We start from the raw sequence: 15,504 nt of genomic DNA, 5'->3' as shown, positions 1-15,504 counted from the left end.
CTGGTGCTTCAGTGGGCGGAGCCCACATGAACAGACCAACCCAAAATCAGACAGACAGCTTTGCTGGATGTTCTACTTATTTCATCCCAGTTACAGAAGTAATTAAAACAAGATTTTATCAATGCAACTTTCTGATTCAGTTAATTTTAAGGTGATGTGAATCAGGCAGTTGACACGCAATCACAAAAAAACGTGATAAAATCCTGGAGGGACTGTACAGTTATGGAGCATTTTACTTACTCAATGCAGGGATTGTTTCTTTGTTGAAAGAATACGCTCGGCTTTGAACAGAAAGTGGAAGAGCTCTATATTAACAAAAGATCTGCAGATAAAAGATGTGTTATAACACTGACTTCATTAATAACACCTTCAATATGTCTGTCTTACATGTAACATGGCTTCCAAAGATATTCATGTCAGATTGTTTTTGAATTCTCAACCTTTTGCAGCTTGTCTGCATTCGTCTGCAGTCATTTCTGAAAAAGGATGTTTCTCGTGTTTTCTGGGAGTCTTGCTGTGCTTCAAGCACCCAGGTGACACATTATGCAGTGCTGTATGACAGAATGAGGCATTCAAGGACTTTATGGAGCATTAATCTGACGATGAGCTAATTATACCCCACTTTAGGAATATAAGCAAAGTACCTTGTTGTAAATTTCTGCTTTACTTTTCAGAAAAACAAAAGAAGCGAATGTAAAAGCCTGTCAGGAAAAATACAGAAAAGCAAATGTTTTGATACGTGGAGTTTTAAATATCACTCTTTTGTTTTTAAAGACACAGCTGCATTGTTTCTATCAGCTGGCCAACCAGTCAATTCCTGTCACCACTCATCCACCATGCTGTGATCAGGCTGTGACTCACCTCCACTTCTATGCATTCGTTGAGTTTCTTGCAGGTGGCAGATATCGTCTCAGTGGTGCCGAACTCAAAGTACCAAAGCTTGTTCTTCTTTCTACGGAGCGAGACAGGAAACAGAAGACAGACAGCGTTTGTTTTTTTGTGAGCACATTAGAAAGTAGTCCTAGTAAAGTGTTATGAGCCTTCAGCGGGATTCGTTTTTGGTGTAGTGGACACATATTGAAGCTATCCGGTGCCTTGAGTCATCTCACATTTTCTGACAGCTCAGAACAGCTAGTGGTCATGAGAAGCAAGAGGTCAGAGCTCCATTGATCGCTGCACCCCGAAGCCTTCGAGCTGGCGTGGCGGCTACATACTGAAGCACAGAAAGTTGACCCACCATCGGTCAAACAGGCCGTCTGCTGTTGTCCGCTCGTCCGTCAAAACAGCGCCGTGAGCTGCAATGTGAAAACGGCCTGTGGACTGCTGGTAGAGACTGAGATAAATACTACTGGGATTCAACCTCCAGGTCTGACGTGGCTCATCCGCCCTGCAGGATGTGTCAGAGGTGACCTGATGGACGTAGTTTTGTTTTTATCCTGATTCATTTGTAACCATGCTGATTATGAACAGTGGTTGAATAATAAGGTGAAATCTGTAGTGGGGCATCAACGGTAAACATCATCCCAGCGGGGATGTGTGCGTTTTCAGTAGTTAGAAGACTCACTGACAGTACGACTCAGAGACCCAAAGTCCTCCTAACCTGTCGACAAAATCAGTGATAAACACACTGATGCTGTGTTCCAGATGTTGTACTCGTGTTCCAGATGTTGTTCTTGTGTTCCAGATGTTGTTCTTGCGTTCTAGATGTTGTTCTTGTGTTCCAGATGTTGTTCTTGTGTTCCAGATGTTGTTCTTGTGTTCTAGATGTTGTTCTTGTGTTCCGGATGTTGTTCTTGTGTTCTAGATGTTGTTCTTGTGTTCCAGATGTTGTTCTTGTGTTCTAGATGTTGTTCTTGTGTTCCAGGTGTTGTTTTTGTGTTCCAGATGTTCTTGTGTTCCAGATGTTGTACTAGTGTTCCAGATGTTGTTCTTGTGTTCTAGGTGTTGTTCTTGTGTTCCAGATGTTGTTCCTGTGTTCTAGATGTTGTTCTTGTGTTCTAGATGTTGTTCTTGTGTTCCAGATGCTGTTCTTGTGTTCCAGATGTTGTACCTGTGTTCCAGGTGAGGTTCTTGTGTTCCAGGTGTTGTTTTTGTGTTCCAGATGTTGTTCTTGTGTTCTAGATGTTGTTCTTGTGTTCCAGATGTTGTACTTGTGTTCCAGATGTTGTACCTGTGTTCCAGGTGAGGTTCTTGTGTTCCAGGTGTTGTTTTTGTGTTCCAGATGTTGTTCTTGTGTTCTAGATGTTGTTCTTGTGTTCCAGGTGTTGTTTTTGTGTTCCAGATGTTCTTGTGTTCCAGATGTTGTTCTTGTGTTCCAGATGTTGTTCGTGTGTTCCAGATGTTGTTCTTGTGTTCTAGGTGTTGTTCTTGTGTTCCAGATGTTGTTCCTGTGTTCTAGATGTTGTTCTTGTGTTCTAGATGTTGTTCTTGTGTTCCAGATGCTGTTCTTGTGTTCCAGATGTTGTTCTTGTATTCTAGATGTTGTACTTGTGTTCCAGATGTTGTACCTGTGTTCCAGGTGAGGTTCTTGTGTTCCAGGTGTTGTTTTTGTGTTCCAGATGTTGTTCTTGTGTTCCAGATGTTGTTCTTGTGTTCCAGATGTTGTGCTCGTGTTCCAGATGTTGTTCTTGGGTTCCAGATGAGGTTCTTGTGTTCCAGATGTTGTTCTTGTGTTCCAGATGTTGTACTTGTGTTCCAGATGTTGTACTTGTGTTCCAGGTGTTGTTTATGTGTTCCAGATGTTGTTCTTGGGTTCCAGATGAGGTTCTTGTGTTCCAGATGTTGTTCTTGTGTTCCAGATGTTGTACTTGTGTACTAACTCTCTCTATTCTGAGTGCATCAGTGTGTTAAAGTACACTAACATCAGAACACTACAAGTACCAGGATGAAGCACTCAGAACGCTCCAAACAAGAAGTGTGCAACTCTGGACACTTTCCACCCTAAACGGTCGCCATCCTGGCTCTGTAGAGGAAGGGGCGGGGCCACCGGCATAACATATTTTCAAATTAAAGCGTGTGAGGAAGCTGCAGCTGTTCCTGAACACAAAGTTTTTCTTTTTCACTGGATAGAAGAATCAGTGTGTTTATTGAGTGCTTGAACACATGTAGATGTAGAACACAAGCAGAACATCTGGAACACAAGTAGATGTAGAACACAAGTAGAACATGTGGAACACAAGTAGAACATGTAGAACACCAGTAGAACATGTGGAACGCAGCACAAGAGTCTGCAGCCCTGCTCTTGGCTCTGTGATGCTGTCCTTAGGCAGAGCTGAGCTTTATGCTGAACACTAACATCATAACTTGCTCCCTATCAGAAACCTGTGAGGATGTTTAGCAGTTTTACAATGTCTGCTTTCTTCTATGGTTTTAGCCTGCTAACAATTGCTCATTAGCACGTAAAGTACAGCTGAGGCTGCTGAATGGAGGGATTACCTGAACAAAGAAAGCTGTTTTGGCCTCAAACTAATTGTGGAGCAGTTCACTTGATCTGACCTCAATCTGACCACCGGACTCTGCAAGTTTGAGTCTCGCCCACTTTGCAATGTCAAAGGTTCTCAGCAGCTCGTCTGCAAATGAAGCGATGTCGGACCTGGATTAGAAACACAGTATGTGGCCTTCTTGATATTTGGTCTGGTTGGATCCTCTTCAGGACGTTCTTCCTCTAAGATCCTCGACATTATTAGCAGTGAACAGTCTCACGTGACTTTCAGTGAGAAAAGCTCAGCGAGTGAAATTTTAGTTTGTATGTTTTTATCACAGACAGTAAGTTCAAGAATGAACCTCCATGTTTTTTGAGCATGTGCTCAAAAAAGAATCTCAAAGTGATACATTTCATGATACAACGTTGGCATGTGCACATGATGTGGGCGTAGCGGACGGAGAGTATTTAAACAGAACAGGACCTACAGGATCCATCACACACCTTCAAAGGCTGAAGTTATTAAAACATTCATAAATTTTAGAATTAACATGCACAATACTGAACATGAAATGATAAAGAAACGATTATTAACTTGTCTAAAGCCGTGTTTTTTGTGCCGCTAATTTTCTTTCTCTTTCAGGTTAATTCCTCCCCAGAAACCTCCACTGCTGTCAGATCAGGGGATTATGAGCATATTTGAGATCACAATTAGAAACAGTTGTGATTCTCAACAAGGCGAGCTGCCTGACCTCATTAAGCTGCTTCCACTTGAGACAGCATGGAAGAAATGCAATTAACTCATGTTTTTTTCCCGTCTCTTATGGACAGCGAGTGCAGCAGGGAGACGACCTGACTAAGCCTTTTATTCCCAAGTTTCTGCACAAAAACTAATGCTAAACAAGAACAAAAGGATCGAAGATTTTATGTTAAAAATGAAGGACACACTTTAATCTCATTATGAGGCTCCAGTTCAGCTTACAAAAGTGAAGCACATTTTGAAGAAAGGAAACGTGCTTTATAGGTTCTTGTGTTCAACATCTGGGTTTTGTGTACTATATATATCCTGGTCTCTACATCTTTTAACTGATGGTTCAAAGAGACGGCCCTCAGAGATCCGGGGTTATCTTTCTTTTCTCTTTTATCACCTACTCTTGCTTCTGCCTGTGATAATGAACTCAGATACAGGACTAAGGATGGAAACAGCATTAATTATTGAATTTCAAAGAACAACCCATCTCTTTTGTTCTCATTCTTACTGCCGCTGCTCCTCTGTTTGTATTTTTCACAGTATGTTAAACTAATTAACTGTAGAAGGAAGCATTAACGTTGTCATCATACAAACAACATGAAACACCAGCATAAAAAGCCCAGTTCCCAAGTGAGACAGCGGCCTTCATAACAAGCTCCTACACTTTACTACTCAATATACAAAGTAGGACTACACTTTGTTACCATGGCAACAACCTGTCACTGTTTGATTTGGGATTAGAGCCACACCTTCAGGAACTGTACTCCAGTGTACATGCGCGCGCGCACAAACACACACACACATTAAATGTCATAAACTGTCTTCATCTGCCTTCATCCTGTTCTGCTGTGATATATCAGGATTATTTTTGAGACCATTGACAACTCGTTTTATAATTAGTTGACAATGCAACCCGAACCAGAAAAGACCTGCACAAACCTTTACGTAAAAATGAACAAGAGTTGGAATAGTTGTCATTCCAAATACAACCCCGTGTAAAATGGAAATAAAAAAAGAATGCAATGATTTGTAAATCCCATAAACACAGATTTTATTGCGGATAGACAGAAAACAACAAATCAAATGTTGAAACTGTATATAAGCTCATTTTGAATTTGATCCCAGCAACAGGTATCAAAAAAGTTCCATTGAGCTGCATCAACCCTTGTTTTAACAACACTGTAAATGTTTGGGAACCGAGGAGACAAGTTTCTGGAGTTTTGAAAGTGAAATGTGGTCCCATTCTTGCCTGATAGAGGATTTCAGCTGCTCAACAGTTCAGGGACTCCTTTGTTGTATTGTTCATGTCCTGATGCGCCAGATGTTTTCAATGATTGACAGGTCTGAACTGCAGGAGGCCAGTTTATCAGCGGACTCTTCTACTAGAGATCCATGCTGTTGGAATACGTGCAGAATGTGGTTGGACGTTGTTCTGCTGAAATAAACAAGACCTTCCCTGAAAGAGACGTTGTCTGGATGGCAGCATATGTTGCTCCAAAACCTGAATATATCATTCAGCATTAATGCTTCCTTCCAGATGTTCAAGCTACCCATGCCATGTGCACTAATGCATCCTGTACCATCACAGATGCTGGCTTTAGAACTGAGCTGATAACAAGCTGGATGGTCCTTCTGAAGTTTTACACTTCGCCTCAATCCATCTTAAAGGAGTTCATTCAGAAAAGTCAGATATTTTTCATAAAACAATAAAAATTCTCAGTTCCAACATTTGATATGTTGTCTTTGGTCTATTTTAAATTAAATAAGGGTTTATGGGATTTGCAAATCATTGCATTCTGTTTTTGTTTACATTTTACGCAGTGTCCCAACTTTTTCAGAAATAGGGTTGTATTTGTGGCAGGACTTTTAAAGCATGGCTCCAGGCATATATAATCATGTGCCAGAAAGTTTAGCTTTAACACAGACAAGGCCAACGCTGCCAGTATATTGATCCCACAGTTTCTGATAATTGTGGCTCAGTGTGAAATTAGGTTTCCAGATTAAAGTGGTACGTCACTAGCTGGTTATGACGTTGCTTATTAGCTAATGGTATTAAGATGTGGCCAAACACTATTCAAAGTACCACTCTCCACCTCATTGACTGCTCAGCGTCAGTGTCTCTCACTCCTAGTGGCTGTTTTCAAAATATCACATTCACTAACCTGCTGTTGAACTTCTCAGGGTGCTTTTCCCGCATAAGATGAAAGCGATGGGCGATGGAGGCATCCTGTTGGGGAAAACAGAGACAACATCACCTACATGACATCAGTCCTACACATTAACACAGCTTGTGATAGGTCAAAAGCCAAAGCATAAAAATAAGTTAGACTTTAAGTGAAGTATGGTGTTTGTCTGAAAGCCAGTTTATGCTTTTTGTATTTGCATGGCTGCACATGCCCAAGAGAATCCCGGTGGGTGCATATGTCCTGATTTTGGCCCATATATTTTTATATATATGCAGGTCTTGAACACTTGTAACGATGGGGTAACAAGGACTGAGCCCAAATGCACGACTGAAGAAGATAAACGCGAGAACAATGCCTCGAACGAAGAGCACGAAGGACAACAACGAACGGGCACCGACCGACAAAAATACGCAGACTCAACACACAAGAGGGTGAGAATACAGTTGGACACGGGTGGAAACGATGAGGGCGGAGGCGAGTGGCGATCAGCAGTGACGTCGCCCGTTGGTTTGTGAACGGCCGTTATGAAGCCTCCGGTTGGAATTTGGCTGTCGGCATTTTGCACGTTCGGATCAGTCTGCTGGACAAACGCAACATCTAGCTACGGTACTTTGTCAAATAAAAGAGCTTTTACCCTCTAAAACAACTGAGATGCATTCATAATACTGAACTGCAAAAGTCCAATAAATAACAGGAATTTAGATCTAAAGGCCCAGATGTGAACCTTGTCTGGTAAATGTGTTCAACATTTTTGTAATGCATCCAACATGGTTTAAATCATATTAATATAAAGACACAAAAATACCGTGACTATCCAGCAAAATGCTTTACAGCATGTAGTCACACAGCTTCTACACAAAACACACTTGAGCACTGAGTGGATAGAAATCAAATAGACAGAGCAGCTTTAACTTGACTTCAGGTTGAGCTTGACCAGAGCTCCTTCTGTTCCACTCAGGCCCGAGGATGTTATCTGTCTCTGACGGTTTACAGCTGCTGTGCATAGAAAAGAAGCTCAAGATCAACTACATCAACAGCAATAACATGAGCTGCTGTTTGAGACACTAAATGTGTTTTTGCCTCTGTTTCTACTTCCTGGAAAAGCGGCTTTATTTCATGTCATTGTAAATCGATGTTATTTTAGTCAACCAGTTTACCTTCCTTCAATAGAAGAGGCTTATATTTATACCAAAGTGTTGCGTCCTGCAACTGTGACAGGCGAAACCAACGTGATGACAGGCTGCAGGTGTTTGTGAGCAGCAGGAGAACGGAAGATTCTGACGAGACAGGTGTGCCGGTGCCATCACACCCATCAAAACCATGAAGCGGTGCTACCGGACCACCGCTGTACACCTCTTTAGTCCGACACGGAGATCTCACAGCATCAGCAGATATCAGATCTAAAAAAGAGCTGCTTTAACTGTCAGGGAATATGATGACAGAGTCTGGGAACAAGGAGACGCCACAGGAGGTCCAAAGAGCTCAAACTAAAGAGCTGATTATTCTTTGGTTATCATCATCAGGAATTCAGAGACTGAAAGTCCTTTACAATCCTCCCAAGGAGACCTGTGTTCATGTTTTTCTGTGGTTTTGGTACACTGCGGAGGCTGCAAAGCTCCAAAACATGTTGTCTGTCCCTAAACGTGCTGTCAGTCCGCTGCTGCTGGCGATCACTGAACACAGCAACGTTTGAATGCCTTCTATACCCCTGAAAAACGCGGCGGTAACAACGCGTGACATTTGGCATCGCCTATAGTTGCCTGTGTGATGAAGGTTGTTTTGATCTTGCCGTTTGAAGTTGTGCTCGTGGTGTGTGGGGGCAGGAAGAGGTGCAAGGGGACGGCTGATGTGAAAAGAAGGACGGGGAAAAGAGAGTGACAAACAACAAAAAACAACAAGAACACTGGCTGGGAAATGTCACCTCAGTGCAGCCGGCGGAGGGAGGATTTCCAGATCAGCCCGTTCACTGGCCTCTGGTAATGGGCTCGGTTGGCTTAATGTCAGAGAAATGTCACAGAGGGCCTCAAATCTCTCACATCCTCTGATACTGGAATACTGGGACACTGGTAACACTGGGATTTTACAAACTCAAATCTTCATTTATTTCCTATATCAACAGAAACATTCCTGTCTGTATTTAGCTAATTTACATAGAAACTAAAATACATGAAAAGGCGTGACTCTAAAATTTTATTTAAGATTTTTAAAAATAATTTGAACTTTCATTTAACTTTAATGAGATTTTTACTCTTTCCATCTTTGTTATTGTTCTGTGTCTACTTGAAGGCAGAAACTGGGGTTGATCCAGGAATGTAAAGAATAAAACAATAAATTCGATTTTTGCCAATCTCATCTCAGTTTATGAGTTTGTTGATTCAATACATGTTGCAGCTCCTCAAGCTTCTTAAAGGCATCTGAGCAGTTTTCTGAGTATCGCTTTGTGTTTTGAGATCGGTATGTACATGTAAAGGGAGGCTGTAGTCTCTCCCAGCTGACTGTGGGCAGCAGAATTACACAGCAGAATGAGAAAACCCAGGAAGACCAATATGTCGCTGCACCAGCTCGGATTTCTCAACCAAATTTCACGACAGTCCACCGAGTTGTTGTCAGGAGCTCCCGGTCGGACTCCGCTGCTCTACCTGCATCTCCACACCCACGACTCTCCATCCAATTACGCATGAACACAAATCACAAGACAGAGCGGGAGCAGAGCTTTGTAACGATGGCGTCACATATTAGTGGACATAAATAATCCCGTTATGAAGACGGGTCCGACAAGCCTGGCTACTCCGACTGTCGCTCGCAGATTCAGTTTCCTTCTCTTTGAATAAAGTCTGGAAACTCGGCACGTTTTAAAGTTTGCAGCTACTCTGAAGGGCGGACCAATCGGAGACCGGTGTCGGTGGTTAACTGCATTTGTCCCGGCCCTCCTCCACTGGGATTGGACGGCTGGTGACAGTGACGAGCGCAACTCTCGGTGACCAGAAAGAAACACTGAACGTTCAGTGCTCATCACCTCGTCACGTCTCTGGCGTTCATTAAAAACAACGTTAAAAACATTCTGTACTCAGCAGACAATGCTTTGTTGGACTCGGTAGGTCGTTGCAGCGGTGGCAGAGTATCGGCCGGTTTAGGTGCATGCTGATTGGTTCAAATGAACCCGAGGTAGTGGTATGTAGTAGGATGGAAGGACTGCAAACGGTTCTCTATGGAGGGCGAACAGATGATATTCGCACAGTGAAACTGGGTCGGGGTCGCTGCAGGCTACGATCAAACTGCAGGACAAGTGTCCCACAAACATGCTTCTGATGCTGCCAGATTCCAGACAACCTCCTAAAAAGATATCTCTACTGACAACATTATGTGGTGAGATACATGTAAAATCAGACAAAACTTTGTGTTCCCATACACACACACTCAAAGTGCACACAAATCCATGTAAATGTTTGTAAATCTTATTTTCCATGTGTAGATTCTACATTTGTAAGACTAATTTTCCTCCAAATCAAACGGGCGTCTCACTAAAGGAGGGAGAGTTTCAATCTTGCTGGTATTCAAACAAAACCACAGAAGTGAAACTAAAATAACTGTATTATCGTTGCTCAATTTTTACTGAATATACAGAAATCCTGGAGCTTTCCTAGCGGATCGTCACCTGCATGTCACAGATTACACGGCTGAACTGAAATTAAAGAAGGAATCACAATCAGAAAAGTGAAACTACTTGTCTGTCAGATTGAAAACAGCTGCTCACGCTCTGCTTTTGTCCACTCACGGTTTGAAATAGTTAATGTTACACATTTTACTCATCTGAGAATGGAAGGCAACGTTTCGGTTTTTCAAAGCCGATCTAGACGTGTGAAGATGTTTGTGAGTCCACGTGTTGGACCATGTGTGTGCCGTTCCTCCCGTCTTTAAGACCAGCCAGGTGTCACTCAGCATGGTCATTCATTACCGTGGTAACCTGGCCTGATTTTGGCAAGCACTGACTTCCTGTCACTGATACTTCCCCTGACCTTCAGTCTGTGCCAGGACGACTCCATCGCTCTCTCGCCAACACATCCCTTCATACGCACACAGACAGATCCTGGCCGCCTTGTTTTCTGACCACTCATCCGTTTTAGACATTGAATTAGTAACAAGATGTTCCAGTGACATCTTTGTTTCATCCAGACATGGGGGATTTACGGCATCGTGATTGGCATCATAATTAATTTACAACTAACTACTTTCTCTAACTTCCAGGGAAACATGGGGAAGACCAGATGATGTGAGAGTGAGGAAAGGACTCGACAAACATTTGCACGCCACTCTGTTGTACGAAAGCTTTATACACAACCTCCTCCTTGAATATGATTTGATCTCTCTTCACGTCAATGAAGACCACAACTCCCATGATTCCATGCTGCTTCATGAGATCTTCAAACTCCAGCAATTCGAAGCAGCTTCAACATATCCAGGATATCTTTCAGTTATCTGGCTTAACTTAATCTAACAAATGAGACTGAGCACATTTACTCTTGGGAGGTAAATCAAACGACTAAAAAACAAATGTAAAGAGACATGAAACTATTACAAGGTAACCAAAATGACAAGAAAAGCAACAGAACTAATTAGAGCACTGAACAACCTCAAAATGGCCTGAAAGAGAAGCAAAGAACAAAGAGAACAAAAAAACCTTCATGCAAAACTACCAAAGACACTAAACGACCACAAAGATGCAAAACAACTACAAAGAAATAAAAAAGGACCACAAAGACTTTTAGATTAATTTAGTTCTGGAGCTTTTCACTGTATCACACACTCTTCTTCAGCAAATGGGGTTCGTCCAAGCGCCAACCATCAGTGATGTCATCATCCATCAGTGATGTCATCGACCATCAGTGATTTCATCGTTGGTTTGCGAACGTTATGAATCCTCCAGTTCAGATTCTGTCCGTCACCATCTTTACTAGTTCGGAGCGGTTTGGAGCAGGAAGTGACCATATTTGGACGAGCTGGGGGAGGAGCCAGCGGTGGATCTGACCGATCTGATTGGAAACCTGATGATACTACATCCCACCCACCGATAGCTGTAACCTGACTGCACCACAGGCCTGTCAATCAAACAGACACGCCCCCAAAAACAGGTCTTCTTGAATCTTCTTTTCTAATGAATGAGGGATTATTTTCAGATGGACCTCCAGAAAACTAATAAGAAGGAGTGACTTTAGCTAACAACACCGAGATAACTGATGGACACATTTTATTCACTTTGGATTTGATGAGAGAAGTTGAATGGGAGTCTATGGAGCCGGAGGCTTTTTGGAGCCGGCCTCTAGTGGCACTCACTGGTATTGCAGCTGAAGACACTTCTGCATCATATTTCAGACCTGAAGCTACGTCTACTTATATATATATGTATATATATATATACAATCTGTGGGTTCTTCCCATTGAGGCTGCTAAAAATACTTTGTAGTGAAATCATTTTTTACAAGAATAAACGTGTTTTCTTCAGATATTAAAAAATTTCCCCTCGGGGATTAATAAAGTAACTACCTAACCTAACCTAACCTAACCTAACCTATTGTAACACTAGCTGCATTAGGATTCAAGAGCTGCAGGGATGTCTGCAGTGAACAGCAAACTCCTTCACATTTCAGTTGCCCTGATGCCAGCACTTCTCCAGCATGACCATCAGAGGAGCCATATGATAGCAGACACCCCCCGGCTAATGGCAAAGGCAGGGGCTGCAGTGCACATTTGGAACTGGCCATTAACACTTGGAATCATCTTGCATTGCACACCACAGTCATGTGCACTCACGTACACACTTACACCTGTGCACCCGTCCACAGAAGCTGCTGCACCGTCACACATGCTGCAGATGGATCAGCTTCCTCATTGAAACATGAGGTGGCATCTTTAATGGCTGCTGACATGGTGTGATTTCCTTCTCTCAAATTCCTCTCACAACATTCTTTCCAGGCTGCAGGTCAAGTGAAGCGACACTGACCTGCATGTGGAAGCAGATGGTTGAAGCTGGAAAGGCTTGATTTGTGAATATAGGGTGTATTATTTTACTATCTTCCACTAAATGAACTTGAATGCTGAAATACATCTTATATAGTGAAGCTGAATCAGTAGTTAGAGCTTCACACGTCCTTCATGTAACGCTGTCAACCTCCACAGTCAGCATACTGCACAATGCTCCTTTAAACAGACACTAAACCCCATTATACATACAACTTTATGTTCATTTCATCTCCTAAATACTGTAAGAAAATATTAGCACTTATAATATGCGGTAATATAAGTAAAACGTGTATTTGTCACTGCTAGGGATCAATTAATTGTTATCTCATCTAAAATCTCATCATGTACCTTGTGATTTGCAGCTCCGGGTGGCTGAGCGAGCCACATGCCCAACACTATGTCATCCACAATTAAGTCAGTGAGATAAAGGACAGATGACTGTGGAAGCTTTCAGATTCAGCCTTGCAAGCCTCCTGTCTCCATAGCAACCAAACCCTGGGTAGGAAGGTCTACGATGAGATGACAGGAAATACAAACCTTGTATGGTTAGTAAACCAGATTTGAGGTCTTACTAATGGCGACATCATCGGTGTGAGTCAGAGATTTGGTTCGCTCAGGTGTCGTGTGCACCAGATACTCGACCATCTGTCACTACGGCTCCTGGAGGTGCAGCGATCTGTCGCTCTGTTCAGCGTTCGGCCACATTGGAGTGATGTCAGAGACACAAGGAACCTTTACACTAAAGAAAAAAGCTTGGCTTGTTCTATATTTTTCTTCACGTCAACAAATCCCATAAAGATCATTAAAGTGTTGGTCCACTTCTGAGTGCTTCACTCTCAGCTCCACGTCTGTTCATAAAAGGTTCACAAACAGACTGCGTGGCATGTTTTTTTAAGGCTGAATTGTTGTGGACTATTTTTAGTGTCAGATTGCAGCAGTGAAAAGGTGTTTGTGAGATTGACTCAAACTATACTGGAACTATGAAGCTCTTTGAAATGTTTTTAATCATTTTAGAACGACACGAGAGGAATAAGTTATATAGAGATCCTGGATGGAGATGATGGGCTCTGTTCACATCAATATGGGCGCAGCACAAACATCAATCCATGTTCTGTGCGTTGGGGGCAGATGTAGGGATGGTCAACCATTTTGTCAACTTGATGAACACGGGCACAAGCTCATGTGTGGAGCAGTGTTAGGCCTGGAACACACAGCCTGCGTGGCTTCTTTTCATTTCGGCGTCCACGTTAACGGATGAGAGCATCCTCACTGCCTGCCGAGACGTGCGTCGCGTCATTTAGAAAATAGACCCGATGGCTATTTTTCACGCGAGCCGCACGGTTCCCGGCTAAAATATACATGGAAATGATCTGTGATCACATTCGTACCGTTTGATCACAGCAGAATCTCAGCGAAGGCTCTAACTACATCATGTAGACACTTGACCAGGTGGTTTTCTCTCTCTGTATCGCTAGTCTGTCTCTGTGTGTCTGTCTCACCTCAGAGCGAAACACAAACCACGCAACAGCATTTTGGATACAATCATGGACTGAAAAATGAGGTCGATGCAGAAGTGCCTTCAACTGGAGTACCACCAACGGCCACTAGAGGTTGGCTCCAAAAAGCGCAAGTTTTCATAGACTCCCATTCAAAATCTCTCATAAAATCTCAGTCAAAAAGTTTTCTGTACATCCAGATTAGTTTTCTGGAGGTCCATCTGAAAATAATCCCTCATTCATTGGAAAAGAAGATTCAAGAAGACCTGTTTTTGGGGGCGTGTCTGTTTGATTGACAGGCCTGTGGTGCAGTCAGGTTACAGCTATCGGTGGGCGGGACGTAGTATCGTCAGGTTTCCAATCAGATCGGTCAAATCCACCACTAGCTCCTCCCCCAGCTCGTCCAAATATGGTCACTTCCTGCTCCAAACCGCTCCGAACTAGCAAGGATGGTGACGGACAGAATCTGAACTGGAGGCTTCATAACGTTCACAAACCAACGATGACATCACTGATGGATGATGATTGGACCACACCCAACAGTACTGTCATGGGGTCTTGCCGTACACATGTACCTACATCCCTTCAGCAAGATGAGGAAGTTGGCAAAAGAAAAGATTGTCATGGACGGTCAGTAAGAAAAGCAAAGCATCATATCATGAGAGCTTATCAGATCTATCAGTTACTCCTGCCTTTGTATAACTAGATAAGTAACTACTTGAGGAAATACACAATGTAACAAGTACAATACTGAGAGTGATACTTTGACTTATTACTTCCCAATTCTGAATACTGTCATATCTGATTATGAAATGATGACACAAACTAGTAAATGTGGGAAATGGAAGAGATCAAAATCATCATTAAACTAAGACCGCCAGTCAAATATTAATGTCCGCCTCTGTCTGACACACAGGTGGCGCTAGAAAACAAGTTGGTGCAGTTCATACAGACTTCATTTGATGTATAAAACTGTGAGAATGGGCAAACTGCAACCACCAACATATAGATGAGTGTATCTGTAACTGTCAGTGTTTCACTTCCATGTTGTGTGTCTACACTCACATACAGTATGAAGATATCAGTGGGGGTTCAGTTGTGTAACGACACCGTGGTGCATCTTTTTCCTGCCAAAACCCCTCAACTACTACCTGTGCACGTATGTCCTCTTCACACATATGTCACTTCTGTTTATTCATAGTCTGCTATTCATAATACGGTGGACTGCACGAGTCTGACAATACGCTGATGAGAGCAGAACTGATGGTTAAATGGTCGGACTACTTTGTAAATCTCTCCATAGGTGACATTTTGCTATAAAGAAATACTAAAACAAAACAATTCTTTAACCCGTTGTGAGGACACGTCCATTATTTGATGACACTGAGGCTAAACCAGCAGACCAGCCTGTTGATAACTTCATGAAGGCCTTGTTTGTCACCTCTGTATAAACGTCCCTGAGGCCCTTATACTCATATCTCCATCAGGATAAGATCAAAGGTTGCTTAGCAACTGGTACCTGGTAGCATGTTTCTTTCCCACCAATTAAAAGACCAAACCTTCTCAAGAGGAAACAGAAATTCACTGATGAATGGGCTAATTGTTAATGTCCACATGGATCAGAGAACCTTT

The 15,504-nt window shown here is 42.6% G+C and overlaps 1 protein-coding gene across 5 annotated transcripts in view; it reads right to left on the bottom strand.

Annotated features, from left to right (window-relative positions):
• Positions 1-15,504, bottom strand: part of LOC138215306 (diacylglycerol kinase beta) — a 127,013-nt gene that overhangs the window by 32,717 nt on the left and 78,792 nt on the right. For all 5 annotated transcript variants that reach the window (XR_011179718.1, XM_069177393.1, XM_069177392.1 and 2 more), the window contains 2 exons: positions 6,335-6,399; positions 862-952 (listed from right to left, as the gene is read on the bottom strand). Coding sequence is in view for 4 of the 5 variants with exons in the window: in XM_069177393.1 (XP_069033494.1) it covers positions 862-952; positions 6,335-6,399 (156 nt within the window). In the remaining variant the exon portion in view is untranslated. The remainder of the gene's footprint in view (positions 1-861; positions 953-6,334; positions 6,400-15,504) is intronic.

This window comes from Embiotoca jacksoni, unplaced genomic scaffold, assembly GCF_022577435.1.
Source record: "Embiotoca jacksoni isolate LCO1_2020_lvr unplaced genomic scaffold, fEmbJac1.0.p SCAF_72, whole genome shotgun sequence".
Taxonomy (NCBI): Eukaryota; Metazoa; Chordata; class Actinopteri; family Embiotocidae; genus Embiotoca; species Embiotoca jacksoni.
This window is presented reverse-complemented; position numbering and strand designations above follow the sequence as displayed.